The following is a 22,622-nucleotide window of genomic DNA, read 5'->3' as shown; positions in this document are numbered from 1 at the left end:
AAGCTATGTAAGTTAAAATACAGCATATCAATAATCGGGGAACTTTTGTAGTTGTTACATATGAATCTAACAAGTACAGGAGATTTTAGACTCCTTTAATAGATTTGAATGAAAATATTTTCAAGTGAAAACATGAATAAGGGTTATTTTAATTCTTATATTTGCTATTTTTATTTTTTAATTGATGTAAAAATTGAAATGTAGGGCCGGCGATTTAGCTCAGTGGTTCCACCACCTGCTGTGCAAGTGCAAGGACCCGAGTTTGATCCCCAGTACCAAAAAAAAAAACACCAAAATTGAAATGTGTAGATCTTAACCAATTTACAGTTTTGGGGGGGTTTTTTTGTTTGTATTTTTTTTATTTTTGTTTTAGTACTGAGGATTGAATTTAGGGTCTTGAGCATGCTAGGCAAGCACTGTATCACTGAGCTACATCCTTAGTCCATTTGATGAGTTTTGATCACATAGACACTTTTTTTTTTAATGTTTGTGTTACTGGGGATTAAACCAGGACCTTTGTACTGAGGTACAACCCCAGCTCTTTTTCATTTTTTGAGGCAGGGTCACACTAAGTTGGCTCAGGCTGGACTTGAATGTGTGATTCTACTCCCTCAGTGTCCCTGAGCACTAGGATTATGGGCCTGCCACCACTGTGTCTTTCTAGAAAATACACCCATTTTTCAAATACCCCAATAAGTGGGGTATTTGAATATCTTCATTATCCCTTGAATACTTTTTATGTCTTTTCAGATAATGTGTACATTCTATAAGTAACTACTCTTGATATTTATCCCCATGGATTAGTTTAGCCAGAGCTTAACATACATAAATACAATGAATTATGAAGTATTTCTAATGTGTTTTATTTAACATAGGGTTTATGAGATTGATTAATGTTATATCACTTTTCTTTTAATATTGTATAGTTTTTAAAAATGAATATTTTACAATTTGTATATCATTAATAGTATGTTGATATAGGAATAAAGGTACCATAAACATCCTTGTAAAAATCTTTTGTGGGAATATATTTTTGTTTCTCCTTAGCAGTGATATAAATATGAAATTACTAGATCACAGCGTAGTTTTATAAACCTTATAAGCAACTGCCAGTTTCTAAACCAGCAGTATTCCATTTGGTCGACATCCTTCTCAATATTTGAAGTTCTAGTAGTTTTTATTTTAGTCTTTTGACAAATAGGGGCATCTCATTTTGATTTTAATTTTCATTCCTATGATGGCAGATAAGCATTCTTTTATGTACTTTGAGCTGTTTGTATTTCTTCTTTTGCTTGTTCGTTTCCCAAAGTGGATGTTCTTTTTTTTAATTCCTGAAATAAAGAGCCACACACCCCCATACTGGGGATTGAACTCAGGGCCTTCACACTGAACTACATCCCCAGCATTTTAAAATATTTTAAGACAGGGCCAGGGATGTAGCTCAGAGGTTCTGCCACATGCCTCGCAAGTGCAAGGTCCCGAGTTCGATCCCTGGTACAAAAAAAAATTTTTTTTTTTTTAGATAAGTTCTTGCTAAGTTACCCAGCTGGTACCCAAACTTGATATCTTCTTGCCGCAGCCTCCCAAGTGTTGGGATTACAGGCATGTGCCACCATGCCTGGTTTTAAAAAGTTTTTAATATAGTAAATTCTAGATACAGTTTCACTGAAGTTAAAATGTACTGAAAATATTTTCTCCAACTCTGAGGTTTGTCTTTATTTTCTTAACCAGTAACTTTTGGTGAACAGCTTTTTTATTTTAGTGATGACTGTCCTATTTCTGGAACTTGATGTATTTTTAAAAATGCTTCCCTGGGGCCAGGGATTTAGCTCAGTGGTTCCGCCGCCTGCCTTGCAAGCACAAGGTCCTGAGTTCAATCCCCAGTACTCAAAAAACAAACAAACAAAAATGCTACTCTATCCCAAAGTTATGAAGATAGTTTCCTATATTTTCTATTAGAAGTTCTATAGTTAATACCTTTTATGTTTGGGCCTGTGAGTCATAAATGAATTCACTTTGATACATGGTATTGAGCGGAGAATGAGATTCATTTTTTCCACATGAGTTTATCTACCTGTCCCAGTGCCTTCTTGATGAAAACTTTCCTGGTATTTTCTTTTGTACCTGTTGGTTTGCCTTCATACTTTTGTTGAAAATCATTGCCCTCATACAAGTATAATGCAGGTGGGTTTTATTCTTCAGTATTGACTTGTGGTGTTGGCTTTTTGATGGACAAGTGACTTGTTTACTTGTCCTCTGTGTTTCTTAGCTGAGGATGGTTTTGTCCTGCAGGAGACATTTGGCATTGTCTGGAGATAGCTTTGGTTCTTATAACTGGGGAGCAAGTGATAAAGCTAGAGGTATTGTTAAACATCCTCTAATGCACAGGACAGCCACACACAGAAGAATTATCATGACTCAGAAGATCATAACACCAAGAGTGAAAAATCCTACTGTATGTAGCTTTATAGTAAGTCTTGAAACCAGGTAATGTCAATTCTCCCAATCTGTGTATCTTTTTCAAAACTGGCTTGGATGTTTAAGATCCTTTGCATTTATATATAAATTATAAAATGTACTTGTCATGTGGAGAATTAATTGGTATTGCATTTGATATGTAGAATAATTTGGTGAAAAGTGACATTTTAATAACTTTTGGATTCTTTAAGTGTTTGGCAGAATTCACCAGTAAAACTGTCTAGGCTTGAAGCTTTCTTTGTTAACTTTTACAGATTATTATAATAATTTCAGTTTTTTATTAGAAAGCTTATCAACCAGAGTTAGACAGGGACACAGAATCAATAGGTAGAGAAAGAGAGAAAAAGAAATTTAATTTTTAAGGAATTGGCTGATAATCGTAGGGACTCAGATCTGAAAACCGCAGGACAAGCTGACAAGGGAGAGATCCTTGGTAAGAGTTATGCTACAGCTTGAATCCTAAAGCAGTTTGGAGGCAGAATTCCTGGGGGCTGGCAAGCCTGAAATGTGCAGGCAGGCCTGCTGCTGAAGACCCAAGGAAAACTAGATGTTTGCAGCTGAAGGCAGGAGGCATTCTGGTGGCAGAATTCCTTCTTCCTCGGGACCTTAGTCTTTGTCTCTTAAGATCTTCAAATAATTGGAAGAGACCCAACCAGTGGGTAAGGTAATCTGCTTTATTCAGTGTCTATTAATTTGAATGTCAATCACATCTAAAACTTACCTTCACAGAAACATCTAGATTGATGTTTAACTAGAAATTGTTCACAGTACTGTGGTCTATCCACATTCATATATAAAATTACCTATCACAGAAAGCAATTCAGATGGACTATTTTCATATCGGTTTTCTTGCATTGTTTTTTTTCCCAGGAAGGGATCTTTTAAAATCTAATATTTGGAATATTTTTGGCATAAAATTGTTCATATTTGTTTATATCCCTTTAATGTGTGTAAGATACTAATAATCCCTTTTATTCTTGATAGTAACAATTTATTTCTTCTCTTTTCTTGTTTCTCATCCATTTTTACTTGGAATTTTTAAATTACATTAATCTTTTCAAGCCAGTTCTTTGCTTTGTAAATTTTCTCTATCATTTCTTTTCTACATCATTACTTTTTGCTCTTTTTTTTTTTTTTTGGTACTGGGGATCAAACTCAGGACCTTCTGCTTGCGAGGCAGGCGGAGGAACCACTGAGCTAAATCCCCAGTCCCTTTCTGCTCTTATTTATTTATTTTACTTTGCATTTATTTTGCTTTTTTTCTTTCCTAGCTTCTTTAGGTAAAAACTTACCTGAAGATTTTAAATGTCTTTCCTAATATAAACATTTAAAGCTTGTTATTTCTATCTAAGCATTGCTTTGGCTGTATCCCACAAATTTTAAAAAATATTTTTTCAATTTTATTTCTCTTATGATTCTTCTTTGATCTAAGTCTTGCTTTTAAATGTAGGATTTCCAAAATAATTTAGAATCTCTTTGTGTCTCATTCATTTCTAATATCATTCTGTTGCATGCAGAAAATGTACTCTGTAAGATTTTGACTTTGTAAAGTTTGACTCTTGTAATTTTTGTCTCCACATAAGTTCTATCCTGGACAGTGTTCCATATGTATTTGAAAAGAATTCATATTCTGCAAATATTGAGCTCATTATTGTATAATGTTAATTAGATAATGGTGGTTGGTGGTATAGTCCAAATCTGTGTCATGTGTTGTGTGTATATGTGTACATATGTGTGTGTGTACTTGTTTTATCAGTTACTAGAAAAGTTGTTAAATTCCAACTATAATTGCTGATTTCTCTGTTTCTCCCTTGAGGACTGACAGTATTTATTTCATGTGTTTTAAATAGCAAATTAGTTGCATTTGTATTTGGGATTATTTTACCTTCCTGATAAACTGACCTTTTATGTTTATGAAATGTTTCAGCTCTCTTATTTTAAGTATCCTCTGTTTAATACTAAGGCAGCCACACCGAATTTTACAATAGTCAGGATATAATTATTTTTCTCCCCAAACCTGACCATCTCTTACCTTTCAATTAGAGTAATGAGATGATTTGTAATTAATATAGTTAGATTTGAGTCTACCATTTTGCTATTCATTTTTTCTGATTTATTTTTTCCTTTATTTTCATTTTCTATTTTCCTTTGGTTAATATTGTTCTATGATCAAAAATGTAAGAGCCTTACAAAAGTATAATTCCACTCATCCCTCTGTGTCATCCTCTTGTGTTCTTGTGTCATATATTTTATTTAGATGTAATTTATAAATCCCACAATTCTGTTACTTTGTTTTAAAGTACTATTTTGTATATACATCTCTCATTTCTAGTTCTTTTCCTTTCTGTAGGTGTAAGTATCTACATGGTAACATTTCTCTTATTCCTGAAGAATTTTTGTCTGCTGGGCAAAAGTTCTCTCAGATTGTATTTTTATTTTATCCTCACTTTAAAAGATATTTTAAGTGTATGTAGAATTCTCAGTTGAAAGCATGTTTTCATTTACTACTTTTTACCCTGTATTATTTCTAAGATGGTATTACGTATCATTTGTTTCTTAATATGAAATGTCTTTTCTTTTGCTCCTTTATTTACAGTAGTGTAATTTTGATGTCCCTAGGTATGGTTTTCTTTTTTTTATTTGTCATGTTTAAGATGCTCTGACCTTTTTAGATTTGTTGATCCAAGATGTTTCTTATAAAATTCAGAAAATTTTTGGCCATTATTTCTTCAAGTATGCTTCTCTGCTCTATTCTCTTTGCTCCTTCTGAGATTCCAATTACATATGTGTCAGATGATTTCCTATTGTCCCACATGTCACAAAGGCTTTATTCGTGTTTTATACTCCTGTATTTGTAATTCAATTTATTTCTTTTGTAATTATGCTTTAAGTTCACTGGCCCTTCTGCAGTTTCTAAGATAATATTTACCCAATGGATGAATTTGTTCCTTTTAAGCATTGTAACTTTCAGGTCTGGAATTTTAGTTGATTTTTAAAAAGTTTTCATTTTTCCTGTCAGGATTCCTACTGTTTCCTTCATCATGTTCATCTTTTATGTTGTTGAGCATATTTATGGTAGCTGTTTTGAGTTTGTCTATTTTCATGAGTTGAGTATTTTCAGTCTTCATTACTTTTTCTTTGAATCTGGGTTATTTTTTTCCTGCTTCTTTACATGTCTAATAATATGTTTCTTGCATGCAGAATGTTGGGCTAGTAGTAGGTTGTAGGGATTCTGGGTTATTTTATCTTCTTTACTAGGTGTTGGATTCTTTTCTGGTCAACAGTTGTATTAAAAGTAGATTCTAATTATGCCAGATTTGTTTTTTATTTTCTGGGTTAGGGTAGATCCTTTTGAATCTGACTAATCTAATGTTTGAAGTCTTTGGGTCTGATTTGACTGATTGTATGTAGTTCATGATGCCCTATTTCCTTTTGTCTTTTATGATTTTTTCTTTACCAGGAAGTCACATTTCTCAATTTTTATCTGTATGAATTCTTTGACCTCTGGTTGAAGAACATGTTTTCTCTGGGGAATGGATGATACAGACGAAGCCTAGAACTTGTTCAAAGTTAGCAATCTAATAGGACTTCTTGCCCCACTGAGCTGGAACCCCTCCAGTTACACTTATAGTAAAAATAAATGTCTCAAAAACAACAGCAGCAACAACAGCAAACAACTCCATGACACGAAGGGGGGCAGCCTTAACCAGTAAGGAGAAGAAAAAGAAGTAGCCATGAGGCTAAGAGTACCTTATGTGACTTTACCTTCAGTTCTAATTTTCAAGATCAGACCTGTACAAGAGGAGAAAATATCACAATTTTTGAAGGTTATTTGAACATAGTAGCAATTTTCCTTGTTCAATTTTCACCTACCCAGTTGTATAGTGAACAATTTAAGAACTACTGACTCTTGACAAAGAGCAGTATATAGTGTAGTCAGTCAGTCACAAGAAGACCAAGCAGGAGAAATGGACAGGGGTTATTTACTTTTCATCTATATATCACTTTTTTTCAGCAGTAGCTGCTGCAGGGACAGGAGATCAAACTTAATCATTAGAAGCCTTTCCTTGCAATTTCAGCAAAATAGTTTTAATTCCCTTTGATTCCTGCGTAGCTTTCAAGACAAGAGATGTCTTGGCACAGCCCTCTTTTGCCGTTTGCACATGAATTAGTCCCAGGAGTATATTTTGGATGGATCACACCATGGCAACATTCTGTAAGACAGCTAGTCCTTTATAAGTAAATACTACCTATATAAACACTGTCAAAATAGAACATTTATGAATACTTCTTACTAATTCAGTAATACAGTACTAATCCAGTGTTAGTAATTCAGTGACACGGCAGTAGGGTAGTGCTTTACCCTGTCTTCATAAAAACTCAGATCCTACCTGTAGTATTATGTCAAAGGTCATGGTAACATCAAAACTCTGAGTAACCCAGCAGATTCTCTCTTTGCTAAACCTAGGATAACATCTTTGAATCTACACCCCCTTTTGCTTCTGGCTTGCAGACAACCAGTAAACTGGAACTGTACCTAAACTTATGCACACTTAATTGGTCATTCCACAAAAGTTGATTCTTCTGTACATATTTTAAAATTTTTCCTGCTGTCTTTAAAGTATTTTTATTGTGGTATTTAAATTTTTTCATACATTATTTGGAAGTTTATATCCAGTTCTCTAGGTAACATATTATCCCACTTATTTATCATGATGAAATCCTTTTAAAAGTTCTTGTGTTCTGGTTAAATGTTTAACATTAAATTTTTTTTCAGTACACACATAGAAAATTTTCTATATATACATATAACTTTAGACTGATTTGTTCATAGATAAAAATGTCATAGGTAAAAATAATGACAGTTTGCAGACCCTAAGCCTAAAAGAAATCATGTGATGAGCAAGAGAAAACCATTTACAAAAGTTAGTACAAAGCATTAGTAGAATTATATTTAACCCAAGCTAATGTTTGTTTATAGCAGAGTCACATCTGACATGATGAATTTGAAATGGTCTGGTGAAAAGCAAGTGGCCATGGGCTTTTAACTTTTCGCTCAGGCGAACACACATTTTCAGATTACATATTATAATCTGAATCTTCTGTGTAGTCATTCGCTGATTTTAACCATTTCAAGATAAGTTAAATATTGAATACCTTTCCTTTCTTTATATTTGACAGTAGCAATAACTTTAAAATGCTCTATACCTTAAGACCAATGTGACCAAATATGGTAGGTAAGCTATAAACTTCCAGTGAGGGTGGAAGTTTGCAGTTTGGATAGCTATAACATCACTACTGCAAAAATACCTTTGGGGCTGTGTGTGTGTGTGTGTGTGTGTGTGTGTGTGTGTGTGTGTGTGTGTATCGCTCCTGATCTAGACACTCCTCCTTCATTGTCTTGGGTTCTGAAAGAAGCACTGGCAGAGTGCCCACTTCATGTGGAATTGGGTTCTGTTTCATAACAAACTGCTTTTACTCCCAAGAAATTGGAAAGCATTAAGTTATCTGTGTTTCAGTACATCTTTCTCCTTGTTTTTTCAACGTTTCCATTAGTCAGAACAGATTACCTGTCTAGGATGTTGTCACCTAAAAGAGAGATAACATTTCTCTTTCAAATAAAGATTTAACTTATGACCTAGAATTCATTATTATGCTCCTTTTCAAGTTGTGGAACAAAGTAGAAGACTCAGCAAATGATTATTGTTCCATGGAATTGCTGCAAAAATGGTTTGAAATACAAAAATGTCTGGTTTATAACCATCGCTGATTGAAATGTCTTGACATGAAAAGGATTCCCTTTGGCCCTCATGCCTCCGGTGATTCCTCTCCCCTTCTATGGCCTCTTCTCTTTTAAATCAGCTACATGTTCCATCCCTACTTCATAGTGACCTGCACTGCCATCCATCATGTATATCCGTCCCCCATGTTTTCCATCTTATCTTGTTGTTTTCATAAGATGATGAAAGGTTTGTGAAAAGAGCTACTGCTGTATTTTAGCTGTTTTTCAAGTTACTTTGGTGCTTTTTTAGCTGGTGTTACAAGATAAATCACGTCATTCATCAGAGAACCCAAAAGTGAATACATCTAAGTCCAAAAAACAGTAAGGAGAAAACATCAAATGAGGTAAAATAGATAATATCAATCTTACTGTCTAGCTGACTATTCGGACACTTCACTTTGGCATCTAGTACAGAGTTGCACACAGTGTATGTTCAAAAGTGCTTGATTTTTCTTTTTCATTTCATTTTATGAAAATTAGTATAGAGGTTGCATCTGTTAAAGGACAAGGTATATGAATAATTTCTCATCGTATCACCAGATCTTAGAAACAGCATAATATCCTATAGTTTGCTTTTTTACTTAACTGTCTTGGAGATTTTTCCACATCAATACATATAGATCTACCTCATTTTTTCAAAATTATTTTATTTCATTCCTGTTAATATCTGCAAAGTGCTTTCTTGGAATATGTAGGCTTTGCTCTTCAGTTGTACAGTTTTAAAGCTTAGTGGTAAAGGCCATGGACTCTGTAGCCAGATCACTTGGGTTTGATTATAGGTATCTGTTGTTATTATTATCATTTACTTTTTACCCATACAGACAATGCTCTAGTTCATCTCTTAGACTCCACACCTGTGTGCTTATTAGTGAATATTCCAGGAGGACAGATTTCCTAGAGTTGCTAGTTAAGAGAGTCTGTATATTAATATTTTGAAATATGCAGTCAAATTGTTCTCTAAGAGATACAGTCTCAACTTACATTCACTCCAACCAACTAGAATCTGATTGCAATTCATTCACATCACAGTATGATTTCAAAGGCTAGAATATCAGCCTTCCCTCTTTTGACTGTACTTTTACTGAGGCAGTTTGATAGTACTGATAATAGAATTTCAACCCAAAGTTCTGATTTATAGTCTTAAAAACATGATTAGAGAGAATGAAAAAATATTTGCATAACTTTTTAGACAAAATTTTTCAACATATGAAATAACAGGAAGGACAGAAATAAAACCTGGCCTTGGTTGGCAGTGACAAAACTAACTGTAGACTAGTTCCAACTTTCCATTTTATAGATGGGATTGCTCAAAGACAGAAACTGACCTCCCCATATTGTAGTACATAGTGGAAAAACAGTAACCCAAATCAGAAGAATCTGCTTTAAATTTGTGTGTATCTTTAAGTCTGTGTGTGTGTTTTGGTATTTTAAATTCAAGATTCCTGTATTTTTTAGAGTTAGGTATAATAAAATCAGATCAATATTGTTGGGTGTAACATTGTATATGATAAAAGTGGAAGTGAAATGTGAACTAAAATTTACTTCTAGGTAAACTCTCTTAAGTTTTAATGTCTTCATCAAAACAATGTAGATAGATATTGTAGTACCCACTTCATAGGGTTTAGGGGAACATTAAATTATATAACACACTAAAAACATTTAGTATGGTTTGGGAACATAGTAAGCTCTCAATAAATTGAATTTTTTTTTTTTTGTACTGGGGATTGAACACGGGACCTTGCGCTTGCAAGACAGGCGCCAGAACCACTGAGCTAAATCCCCAGCCCCTTATTATTTTTATTATTAAATTCTCTTAACAGGATAGTATACTATGTATAGAATATTTTTTAGCATGAATTAAAGTAATAAAGAATGTTACTGGGTTTTACATTTTAAATAATAATGAAAACTTTTCTGATATTAAATATGAATTTATTCTCTAGGAAACTAAAAATGAATATGTATCACCACTAACCAATATTATTAAAAATTCAGTATTTTCTACTACTTAAGAATATATAAAAATAAACTTTATTAAAATATTTTATTGTTTAATTGGCTTGCAGTCTTATGGAGCATTAAGATTGAAATAAAAAAGCAACTTCATTAAAGTATAGGTGGCTTGACAGAGGTCCACTGTGTGCACTGGTAAAGGACTGCTCTAGTTCTAATTCATCAAAGTTTCCTGACTCTCCTGGGTATTTCAAAGGGGGCAGATCCTGGGGAGAGAATAAACCATACTCACATATACTCTTAGATTGTCTAGAAGCTATCAGAGCAAAATTGGACCTTCTGAGAGGTTGCTCTTTTTAAAGTCTGTCTCACTCTCAGGACACAGAGTGCAGGTTGTTCCTGCCAAAAGTGAAGCTGCTCTGGATCCTTTCCTTTTCAGCTCTCTGGGTTCTCTGGTAATACTTCTGCTTGTCACTTCCCATCACCACTAGACTTGGATCCAAAATTCTTGTGTTAGGGCTGATTGACACACAAGTGAATTAGGAATCAAGTGGTTAGACATATTAAAATTGAAAATCTTAGAGTTTAGCAATGTTACTGGTATTATTTCTTGATTTGGGGGAGGGTACTGGGGATTGAATCAAGGTTTCAAATTCAAAGTTTCATGTGTTAAGTTACACAACATTAGCCCTTCATTTCTGTACGTTAGTTGGACTATATCATGGTTAAAAGTGATGATCTCCTTAGAGAATCTGTTACTTTTTCTTCAGTTTAGTGAAATTCTTTCCAACCTGTGTCATATTTTAAGCCCTGTCTGACCTCCCGTTTGGAAACTTTATTGATCCTTCTTCCCCCCCCCCCAGGAATTTTTATCTGTTCCCTTCCTATAGTTATATTTTGTTTCAGCTCAAAGCTTGCACTTCTTTTTCCACACTATTCTCTCTCCGTAATACTGCTTTATTCACTATTCTTTCAACATTTCTTTCTTATTGAGAAGAATACAGGTCCTTAATGTTTTGACCTGACACTCAGAATATGCATTTGAATTTCTATATAAATTCTTAAATTAACATTTTCAAATACTAAGAAGCATCCCAATTTTTTTCCAGTATGAGGTAATGGTCAAAACATGGTGAATATTTTAATTTTAAGAAATGTATTGCAGTAGAGGACATTGCCATTGATCCTCCTCAAAATGCATACTTTCCCTTCAAACACACTTATCCCATTTTTCTTGTCACTTTCTGAAGCGGTTCTGGAATTCTCTCATTAGTGTCCAGTTGCACCATTGTGGCTGCCTCGATGTCTTGATTGATTTAAAATATTTATCTTTCATGGTCATTTTGACTTTGGGGAAAAGCCAGAAGTTGCACAGTGCCAGATCTGGTGAATAAGGTGGATGAAGATACACTATTTTTTTTTTAAATTTGTAATTATTGTACCAGAAACAATATGTGACACAACATTGTCATGATGGAGGATGAAACCATTTGTGCATTTCTCAGGCCATTTTCTACACATGTCATTTCTTAAGTGCTCTAATAAGCCCTTAAAATACTGTTCCTGGGTACAAATTCAACTTGCACAATTCCATCAAAGTGAACACAGTCAACATCACTTTGATGTTAGATCTCAGTTGACATTTTTTTTCCACAAGGAGGACTGGGTGATTTCTATTGAGAACTCTTGAAGTGTGGTTTCAAGATCATAACCATGGTCTCAAATTTTATGTCCCCTCATGACATTTCTTCAAAAGCTGGAATCTGAAGGAGGAATCACACAACTGTAATTAAATTGAAAAAATTTCATGTTAATGTGGTGTCTGATTTACAGAATACTTGTAAAAAACATTTCTCAACTGTAGCTCTCAACTGATTCCACCAAACAAGTTAGAACTTGTCACACACACTGTTACTAAGGTTCGGTGCATCACTTCTTGTATTGAAAATCTCTGCCTTTCCATTGGGATGGCACACAACAGCAGCATTCTTTTTTTTTTTTAATCACACTCCATGTATTGTTGTACCAACACATCTGTCTCTGGCTCACTTTCTCACCCTAAAAAATTTTTTTTTGTTTGTGATCAAGGGAGAACATATAGTTGGTGAAGGCTTTCACTTAATAGATTGGAATATCATTGAAAAATTAATGTCTACATATATTTTAGTGATCCACATTTGAGCTCAGTACTATTATAGCTCATATCATTGAAACCATTTACATATTCATCTAAGCATATCTAAATTCTGATTTCTAATTTAGTTTTCATTTTTAAAAAAATGAAATTATTAGAAATTTAGGTATGCTTTTACTAATGGAAGTGCTTGGTCTTGATATATAATACATGTTTCAGAATATAATTAAATAGTTCTAAAGGCCTAAAATATTTGTTTTTATTTATTTGGCTGTCTTAGGTTCCTCTATTCTGTCTACTGATGGCATTCTTCTTTCATTTAAAAATTTTAATCTTACTTTGATAGTTTTTAAAATGTTGATTCCAAATTGATTATTTATCAAAACATCTTTTAAAAGCTTAAAAATAAAAATAATACTTATAGAATGTCCTAGCTCATCAGAATCTACGCAGTAATTTTATGAAGAGCTTAACATTCTAAGACTAAACATTTCTGTTTAATATGTAAAAACGTTGTGTCATTAGCTCAGCATTTTATAAAATACTTAACATGTATAATTTTATTTATTAAAAAAAATTTGGCAATGCTAAGGATTGAGCCCAAGGCTAACTAAGCAGATTTTATTTTTTATGTGTGGCTATGGAATATATAACAATATATGATTATAGTTTTCTATCTTTAGTCTTTTCTTGGGAGGCTGTGTCCTTCAGTTCTTAAGCATGTTGCTATATGTGGAACACTGGTCACTTTTATGTTCACATCACAATGTAAAATTTATTCAAACTAATAAAAACATTGATTTGGAGAAGTGTGGAGAGTGAACAAAGGGGACTAGAACCATGCCCAGCTTGTATATAGCAGTATGTGGCTGTGGTATCATTTATGAGTTGAAAGGTAGCTGGATATTTCCATTTTGGTGTCAGTCCCTTGGGAAGAAAGAGGTTTCATAATTGGGTGTGATCCACACTCTTAGAGTGATTGACACTGAATGATTAAGTAGAAGAGGAGAATAAGTACCACCCTTTTCCCTTTTACAGACTAACACATATACACTGAATGCTAATCTTTTCAATGTAAATTACTGAATGTAATCTTTTCAAGGCAGTCTGGCCTAATGATAGCATGAATCTAAAAAGCCAAGCGGGTGAATTAACTATGCAAATCAAAATCCAAGGAAACCAAAATTATATAGTGTCCTTAAAAATAAGTGTTAAAACCCACATATAATGGTATCACAGAGTGTGATCGAAGACCCCATTTGTGAAAGTAGAATTCTGACATCAGCCCTTTGGTCAATGAGTGGGCAGAATGGTTCCCTGAATTGGATAACACAGTACGTACCACACTGACTGATGAAATTGATGTGTCGGCAGGAGAGCCAGCTCTATTACTGAAGCCTTTAACCTATTTTCTCTTACTTCAAAAATGAGCTCTTACTGAATATCATTCTTAGGAAGTGAATTTAATTCAGAAGGAGATATTTTACAGATGGGTAAATTTGATTTAAGAGTTCACTTATCCATTGTAGAAGAGAACTTTGTGGGAAAACATTATTGTAAGTAGTATATTTTTCAAAGATGCCATTTTTTAGTGTTTAGGCATTAATCAGTAATTTTTATTCTTTAACTTTATACTCTCTTAGAACATGTTTGAAACCATATTGAATCTGCACTGTAATATTGTGTTAGCTTATCATATTATGGTATGCAGTTTTGTGAGAAATACATAATTAGCACATTTCTTGGTTTTTCCCTTAAGTTTTTAGAAATATGATCCAATCTGTTAAGATAAATATCTGTTCATGATTGCAAAAAAGTAGAAGCTCATCTTAGGAATCTAAAGTCTCTATGATAACATTGATAACTGAAAAAACAGACATCTGTTACCCTAGTTTTTGCCAATTCAGAATTCTCATCTTTTATAATTGATCCCAGAGCATAAAATACTAAGTATCCTGCATATAATGCTTATTAGGTTAGTAGTAGATTAGTAGTTTTTTTTTTATAGGAGGCAGTATAAGTTACCCAGCTTGATGTTCTCTCACACACATATAATTAATTTTGTTTGTTATTCTGATCTTGTTAATTTTCAGTACGCACATATTTTGCTATGTTTTAAACACTGTGACCTATTGTTATTTGTGCTTCATTATGAGAATTATGTATTTGGAAAATAAATTTAAAATAGAAATTTTTTGAAACATTTCATTTGGGAAAAAATCAGGAAATTCTATATTCAGTAACCAGGTAAAAAAAACATTGTAAATACAAATTTGTCTTAGTTTCTCCACTTTATGGCCTTTTTTTGGTTTCCATATAAAATTTTAATAGAAAGGAAATCTGAGCAAATACATCCTCCAAATAATTTCCTTGCTCAGCTTTTAGAAACTAAAGTCAAATTTTCAAACATCTAGTACAGTGCCATATCACCAGTGCACATTCAAGTATTAAGAATAGATTTATGTTTATTTAAATTTAGGAGAATTTATTCTAAGGGGAAGGTGTCTATAGAAAAAAAGACAAACTTTTCCAGTCGCTGAACTATTATCAGACTTTATTAACCTGATCTAAATATTTAGGACATTTATTTTATAGCACTTTTCTGGTTCACACACTTTCAGTATTGTTCTAAAATTACTTGGTAATTTGCCCAAGTATGTTCTGACTTCCTGACTAGGTATCTTTCTTATGTATCAAATTTCACTGTACTGCTTAATTTTGTACAAAGGAAAAAATTCTGCTAGCTCTTTTGGCTTCCACAGTCAAAATAATTAACACTCAAAAAAGTGTTAAATTCATAAAATTTAATTCGGTCTATAATTTTTCCAGTAGCTAAGAGAAACGCTATTTCACATCATAGCAAACAGCTGTACATATTTTTATTCATTTTTAAAACCCACTGGTTGGTTTTGTTGAGTGGTGATTGCCCTCTAGTGGACAAAACTGTTCTCTTAAAATAACCTGTCAAATTTAAATGAGTCATTTCTACCTGGAAATGATTGAATATTCTTTTGTATTTTAGTACTCTTGTTTTTCACTGGCTATTGTGTTTATAACAACTAAATTTACTGGAACATTTTGGTGATTATGACTCTTGAAGCATCTAGTATAAATAACATTATATACTTTAAAGAAGGCACATTAAAATAAACCAATCTCATTGACAGTTTGTGTATTTTGTTAAATTCTTAAATTATGTGTGTATTGCTATTTTACATACTTTTAATAATTATTAAATTACTTACATTTTTATGTCACATGCTACTTATTTCTAAGATGCTTTCCTCGTTCTTGCTTACAGATGCTACAACTGTGGTGGCCTTGATCATCATGCAAAGGAATGTAGTCTACCTCCTCAGCCAAAGAAGTGCCATTACTGTCAGAGCATCATGCACATGGTGGCAAACTGCCCCCATAAAACTGTTGCACAGCTGCCTGCCAGTTCTCAGGGAAGACAGGAAGCAGAATCCCAGCCATGTACATCAGCCTCCCCTAGAGAAGTTGGGGGAGGGCATGGCTGCACATCACCTCTGCTTCGTCAGGAGGCTACATCAGAGGTCTCAGATCGGTCAGGCAGGTCACCTCCAGAAGTTTCCTCCATGAAGGCATCTGCAGCTCCAGAAGAGCAAAACAAAAAGGGGCCTTCTGTTCAAAAGAGAAAAAAGACATAGTCCTTCTTAATGTATTGTTTTCCCTACCTGATTGGGAAGTCTACCTCATGCAAGTACAGGGAAACAGTATTTCACAGATAGCAGCTGACCTGAGATTTCAACTACTGTTGAGGAACTGTGGATTTTTTTTTTTAACAGACAAATCACTATAAGCAAATTACATTTGAGCAGGTTGTCATATTTGAGAGGAGAGAGCCTGGATCTGTGTGTATGTATGAGGATTTTACATAGGAATGTAGACATATATATAAAGATGGTTTGTCTTTATATGTGTGTGTTATGGATAAGCACATACCCTCCCTCACATAATTGGATATCTCCAGGAAATTGAAAATCCATGTGAAGCATTTAAGATGGTTTAGAAAATAATACCATGAGTTTTTCTTAAAATATCACCTTTTTATATTACATAAAAATGAAAATATGACTGTTACCTTTTGTGTGAACCAAAGGATACTTCAAATCTCAGAGATGCCAGTCATATGGTACTGAAGGTTTTTTTAAGATACCCAGTTTCTCCCGAGTTTGGGATTGCCTCTTTTTCTTGCTATCTATGGAGAGGTGTTTTTTTTTTTTCCTCCTCTTTGAAGGCAGTACCTTACCTCCATATGCTTCTGACTGCCATAGCTTTTTTGATTCTGGGATACATAACTCCAGAAAAGACAATGAATGTGTAATTTCTGTGCCGACATTTCAGTGTTTTTAATTCTATGTTTTGATTGTAAATTACATGCCTAATAAGAAAAATGAAGGGGAGGGTAATGTATAAATGTAGTAAGTTGATTATTTTCAGTGGTATTTTGATACCAGCTCATTATAATCTTTTACATGGGTTGTGACAACAGCAGCTTCCCTTAACTGAGTCGATCTTGTAAGCATCACTTAGTGCAGGGAGCTCTCCTTATTTACTACTGAAGACCTTAGAGGAGAACTCCAATCATATGGTCTGTATTTTTTGGTGGCTATTTTTATTCCCCCTGGAGAGTTCTCTAACTTGTTTCTAAAAAGCAGCATGGAAATGAATAAAATACTGGGATTGAGAATAAAAATTAAGTAGATGCTCATAATTTCCCAGTAAGTTTGACCTGTGAATGATACTAAAAAGTAGTGTTTGGTGGCAGGCAACTAGAGTGAAAAGCCTGGTACTAAAACCTCTCTCATCATATAATTAGAAGCATCTTGTACAATAACATTGATCTGATGAACATTACCTTCAGCACGTATGCTGAAGGTACCATGTGGTGGATCCAAGATGAACATCAGATGCTAGGGTTAGAGAATCTTCTCAGGTTGGTTTTCAGTTATAGTAACAAACTGGCTAGGGACCAGTTATAGTATTGGTCTCTTTAGGTTTCAGTTATGAGAAAAAATGAATTTGGTGTCATCCTGTTTCTATAAATTATAGGTAAATTTCTGAAACATTTCCAAAAAAGGTACCAATTAATTAGAATGCTTACTATTGGCAATAAATATAGTTTTGAATGGGCCTGTTAATGTAAGCTCAGATAATCAGAGAGAGAAAAGAGAGAGAGAGAGAGAGAGGGAACACAAACAGCTTGACTCAAATAAGACATACTCTGCTGAACAGTTCCTGCTCCCTTTTCTGTTGTCCTGTCATGGATTCTGGGATAGTTGCTACTGTTTCAGCAAGCCATCTGAAGAACCACATGCCTCAGGCTGGCCTGCCAGTCCTTTATAGCTCAGCCTGGATTTCACAGCACTGTTTATAATTTCACAGCACTGTTAATCTCCATGGTTATATTGAAATATCAGTGTGCTATGATGCCTACCTTTGACGATATTGAATGTGATATAGCTGTAGAGAAGTATTTCCTTGCCTTATGTGAGGATTTCAAGCTTATTTAAATTATGTAGACAAATCAAAGTGGCATTGCTTAACTTTTAGCAGGTATAATAAGCAGATTAACAGTAAAAATGCAAAATATGACAAGTCACTTTGAAAATTCAAACCAAAGTTCCTTGACTTTTTAGAAATAGGAAATTATGGACTTGAAAATTGGGCATTCCCTGTTTACATGTAAAATGTTCAGAGCTGAGATCATGATAGAAAATGAAAATAGAAAAGACAGAAACACTTGAGAACTGCGGACCTCATGGGTGCAATTTTAAATCTTCTACATCTGACTAGACTGAACTACAAAGAGCACATACCAAACCTATCTTATGGTTAAAAGTTGGGGTTTATTTTTTATATGAGAATATTGTCACTATTACATAACATACTCAGGACAAATAACTTTGCTCAGGGAACATTCTGTATAATGTTGTTATTTCTTTACAGACTAGTCTACAGTCCTGCTTACTCAAAACAAGCCAAATAACTTAGACCTTTATGTAAGTACATGTACTTGATGTTAGTAACTACCTCTGAGTTTGACATAGATCAAAATTTTGAGTATCAGATATCAATTCTATTTTCATTTCATATGAAAAGTCCCCTAAAGCAGAATTCCTCAACTCCTTGCAGATGTGAATATCACTGATATTGTTCATTTACCTTGGTGAAATATTCTTCTGTTTACAGCAAAGGGCTACCTCATTGTTGATACATAGCACACCTTTATGCTGCTCTAGCCTTACAGATGACTGAGAATTCTCTGGTACAGAATTTGTATTATAGATAGTAATTCATAACTGCATGTTTCTGATAAACATGTTTGAATAATGAATCTCATTTTAATTAGCAAAGTCTCCAAGCATTTCCTTAAAGTTAATCATGTATTTAGTTTGAAGAATTATGGGCACTCTTCAGCTTAAGCAAACCAGAACACAAGCAATCTTGGAAATAGTTGCTTTGTCCAGAGCTGGGGGGTTCAGGAAAGGGTAGCAGGAGGAGGAATTGGTGTATTAGTGTACAATATTCATCCTGGGCAAGTGGTATAAAATATGCCACATTCCTTCATTTACATGTCTCTGCTACCCTGAAGCCAAAATATATTGGATTATTATAGCCCCAGGCAGGTAACTAGCACTGGCATGCCAAGGAGTGAACTTAAAGTGTAATGCCATTCCTAGCTACTGAGGGGAAAGGGTCTATGGGAAGCAGCAGTTTGCAGGAGTTACTAATGATGGGGCAGAAGGTCTGTGAAGCAAGCTGTCTCTTGAACTCAGCCTCATGCTAACACAAATGTAATTCCTAAGAAAGGTGCACTGCCAATCTCTTAGCCCTATCAGCTATTCATTTGCCTCAAGGCAGATTATAGTGAAAACATTTTTATAGTTAAACATTTCTAGTCTTTGGATGTATTTTTACAGTTGAAAGAGTTAGAATGGTTTTTACCTGCTTACAATTTGGAAATTTAGCATGCAATGTAAAGAAGAAGAAACATCATGTTATTAGCATCAGTCCACCTCCAAATATAAGACATTTTAATTGCCAGTATTTTTTTATATTCTGGCTCAGTTTTATTTTGCACCAGTGCAGCCCCAAGTTACTGCTGGTTGTATTTAGTTTGTGAATAGAAGCCCATAAGTGTTAATAAACTTTGTAACATTCACTTTAAGATGAATTATACAGAACATGGGTAATCTCATTAAGTCTTAAAAGTTAATTTAAATTAATTTATCTGTTTTCCCTAAGAAATGTTTATCAGAAAATATATATGCATATTTCTCCTTTGGTTATAAAATTTGGGAAAATATGCAGCCGCACTGACTTTAATTTTTTAGGTATCTTAATGAGATTTATTTGTTTTAGAAAAGAACAATTATTGAAAGATCAAATTTTGTCTGACATAATTGTCAACAGCCTCTTTAAAATGTGGTTGTGTGATCTGTGTCCTAGTTATTCTGTTAGAGTGAGAGATTGACCTATGATTCATTGTTAAATTTCATGTTTGGAATGAAGCTGCAAAGTTATGGTAAAGTACTGTACTATGAGAAAGTATTATGATATTTAATACATCTGTGGCTTAACACTTGTGAAAATTCCCAGCTTGATAATGATGGTGTTGACTACCTCTTTAATCCCATCTATCAACCACTGGCACCTACCACCAAGCTGGCTTTAATAGTATGTGTTGCTTCTTTTGGTATTAACACCTCTATCCATACTAGAGACCAAAGTGAACCCTGATTTCTGTGTCTTAATACAGTGTTTTATCTAGTATTTTAAAATTATACTGTGTAGTATTTAGATTTAATCTCATTGTCCATTTTGATTCATGTTGTTTACAAGTGAAAATTTTTTAAAAACCAGTTGAACTGTTTGTAAAGGACAAAAAAGAGTTGATGTTTAGAATGAGACTTCACTCATGTTCATTCACCTCGATGGACTAAAGTACTGTTTGTCTTTCTTCAGATGTGGGTTTTATATTCTCATTTCATGCCTGTTGTCTTATTCTGTTAATTATGGATATTTTGAGGCTTAAAAAGTACTTGATTAAAAAATAAACATATAACATCGACATTTATGATGGGTTTTGAAGATTTGTCATGATTTATGTGATTGCTCAGTTAAGTAAATGGATAAAAGCCATTTAGGCAGTATTTACAGAAATGTAAGCATAAGTTAAATGGCTTTGGCATATTCTCAGATAGTGGTAGTTATTAACATTTAACTCACTTATGACAATACAAACAAGAAGGAAAGGTGGATCGATCCTCATCTTAAGGAATTGTCCTGTATCACCCAGAAAGGATTATAGATTTTTTTTTTCTAATAAAGAATTTGAAAAGGACAATCACAGCCAGAGTACACCAGTACCAGCTATCTAAAATGTGACTGTAGATTGCTCAAACTCTTGAGTGCAGTAGTGATGTGCTGTAAAAACAATTTGGTAAAACTGTTGACTTCTATAGATTGGCCAATCTCATAATTAAAACTCGTTTGCTATTGTATACCTGGATGGTTCACTTAATTCTTTTGGTGGTCTACAATGACTTCTACATTTTTTTTCTTTTATTTTTAATTGTGATAAAATTTACTTCTTTAGCCATTTAACTGTACACTTCAGTAGTTTAGTACATTTACATTCTTGTGCAAGAGAGGATGATTCACTTAGATGTGAAGAGGTTTTTGTTATGAAAAGCTTTGTGTTAAAAAGTATTGTACTAAAAAAAAAGTATTGTACTGACTTTACTGTACAGAATGTGGAAAACCTTTTTAAAAAACCATAATTCCATTACCTGAAAATAACAAACCAGTAACACTTTTCATTAATTTTAAAATATGGAAAGCCTTTTTAAAAATAAAGTGAAAAATTGTTCTGTCACCTAGAAATAATTTCCTTTTGGTCAAATAAATAGATTAATATATACATAAAACATACATACAAACATATGGGTATTATTTTTAAAATTGATTTACATTACAAATGGTTTGGAGCTTTATCAAACAGAGTTTTGTCATATTAAAAATTGTCCAGAAATAGCACTTTTGATAAATACGTAGTTGGTTTGAAGAAGCAAGACTCAGGTTGGGCACAAAGGACTGCCTACTTTGGGTGAAGGAATACCAACAAAGAAACAGCACCAACAGAAGGACCAGAGCCAAGGATAAGCAGTGAAGAGACCAGCTTCAGTGGATAGAGTTGGAATACATTGGAGGACAACTGATGCATCCAGGAATCTGAGAGGCAACAAACCTTGAAAATAGGGAAGAACCTGAGGCTGGCACCTTCTTTACCCCTATCTCTTCTCTACGAGCACTTTGCAGCAGGAGGAAGAAGGACCCAAATAGGAAGCAGCATCTTACTGAGCAGAGGAAACAAGTTCAGGGCTGCCGGAACAAGAGCCTAGGGAGTAAAACTTGAGAGGGGCTCATTTTCAGGATGGTATCTTGCCATAGGTACCTTCTTGTCTTACCCTAGTTTTGTCCCTGGCTGGCAGACTGAAGAAATTAAGGATTTCACTCAGTGAATTATGTGGGTCTTGGTAAACACGTGGGCTCTTTGTATTACTCCAAAGAGGGTATATAGACCCTAGAAAGGCTATATGCTAGGAATAAGGATCATGCCATAGAACCAAAGGTCATACACTAGAAAAGGATGAAAAATTAAACCTAACTCCAATGAAGCCTAAAAGTAACCTTTAATGGAACCAAGGTGCCAAGCTGGTATGTTACCGACCTGAGGAAATTTTAGCCCTCTTTGGGAGAAGTGACTATTCAGAGCCTCTACAAGAAGTTTTCATCTAGAATGTCTGGTGCACAATCAGAACATATGAAGCATGCTCATAAATAACCCCATTTACTAGAAACAACACACAACAAAAATATATGCACTGGCAATTCAAATGTTGCAGTTATTGTACAAAGTCTTAAACACCTTACAAATACATAAGTGAAACAAAATATGGAGCCAACACTTAACAATCCCTGAATAAGAATTCAACAGATGAGGTTAATAGCACACCAAGAGCAACAGAAAATTAGCAAATGGAAAGATAGTGCAAAGAAAGTATCCAGATTAAGGGACAGAAAAATTTGGTGCAAAATGCATGAAACTAATTGTGGAGAGGCTTGATAAAAATAGCAACATGGTCTGTCCTACTTGTTTGAAATGAGAATAAGAAAGGAGAACAAATATATTGCTGCAACTAGAAAAGAGTTAAAAATTGCTGAAGATGAAAAGACTTGCCTACT

At 34.0% G+C, this 22,622-nt stretch overlaps 1 protein-coding gene across 1 annotated transcript in view; it reads left to right on the top strand.

Annotated features, from left to right (window-relative positions):
• LOC101718939 (lin-28 RNA binding posttranscriptional regulator B) overlaps nucleotides 1–20,451 on the top strand; it is a 46,346-nt gene extending 25,895 nt beyond the window's left edge. The window contains exon 3 of the mRNA XM_087187925.1: nucleotides 15,649–20,451. Coding sequence (XP_087044051.1) covers nucleotides 15,649–16,018 — 370 coding nt within the window. The 3' untranslated portion in view covers nucleotides 16,019–20,451. The remainder of the gene's footprint in view (nucleotides 1–15,648) is intronic.
• Nucleotides 20,452–22,622: the final 2,171 nt, after the last annotated feature.

This window comes from Heterocephalus glaber, unplaced genomic scaffold (assembly GCF_053883595.1).
Source record: "Heterocephalus glaber isolate CG9 unplaced genomic scaffold, H.glaber_assembly_v1.0 deba00001523, whole genome shotgun sequence".
Taxonomy (NCBI): domain Eukaryota; kingdom Metazoa; phylum Chordata; class Mammalia; order Rodentia; family Bathyergidae; genus Heterocephalus; species Heterocephalus glaber.
Note: the sequence above shows the minus strand (reverse complement) of the source record. Positions and strands in the feature narration are given on the sequence as shown.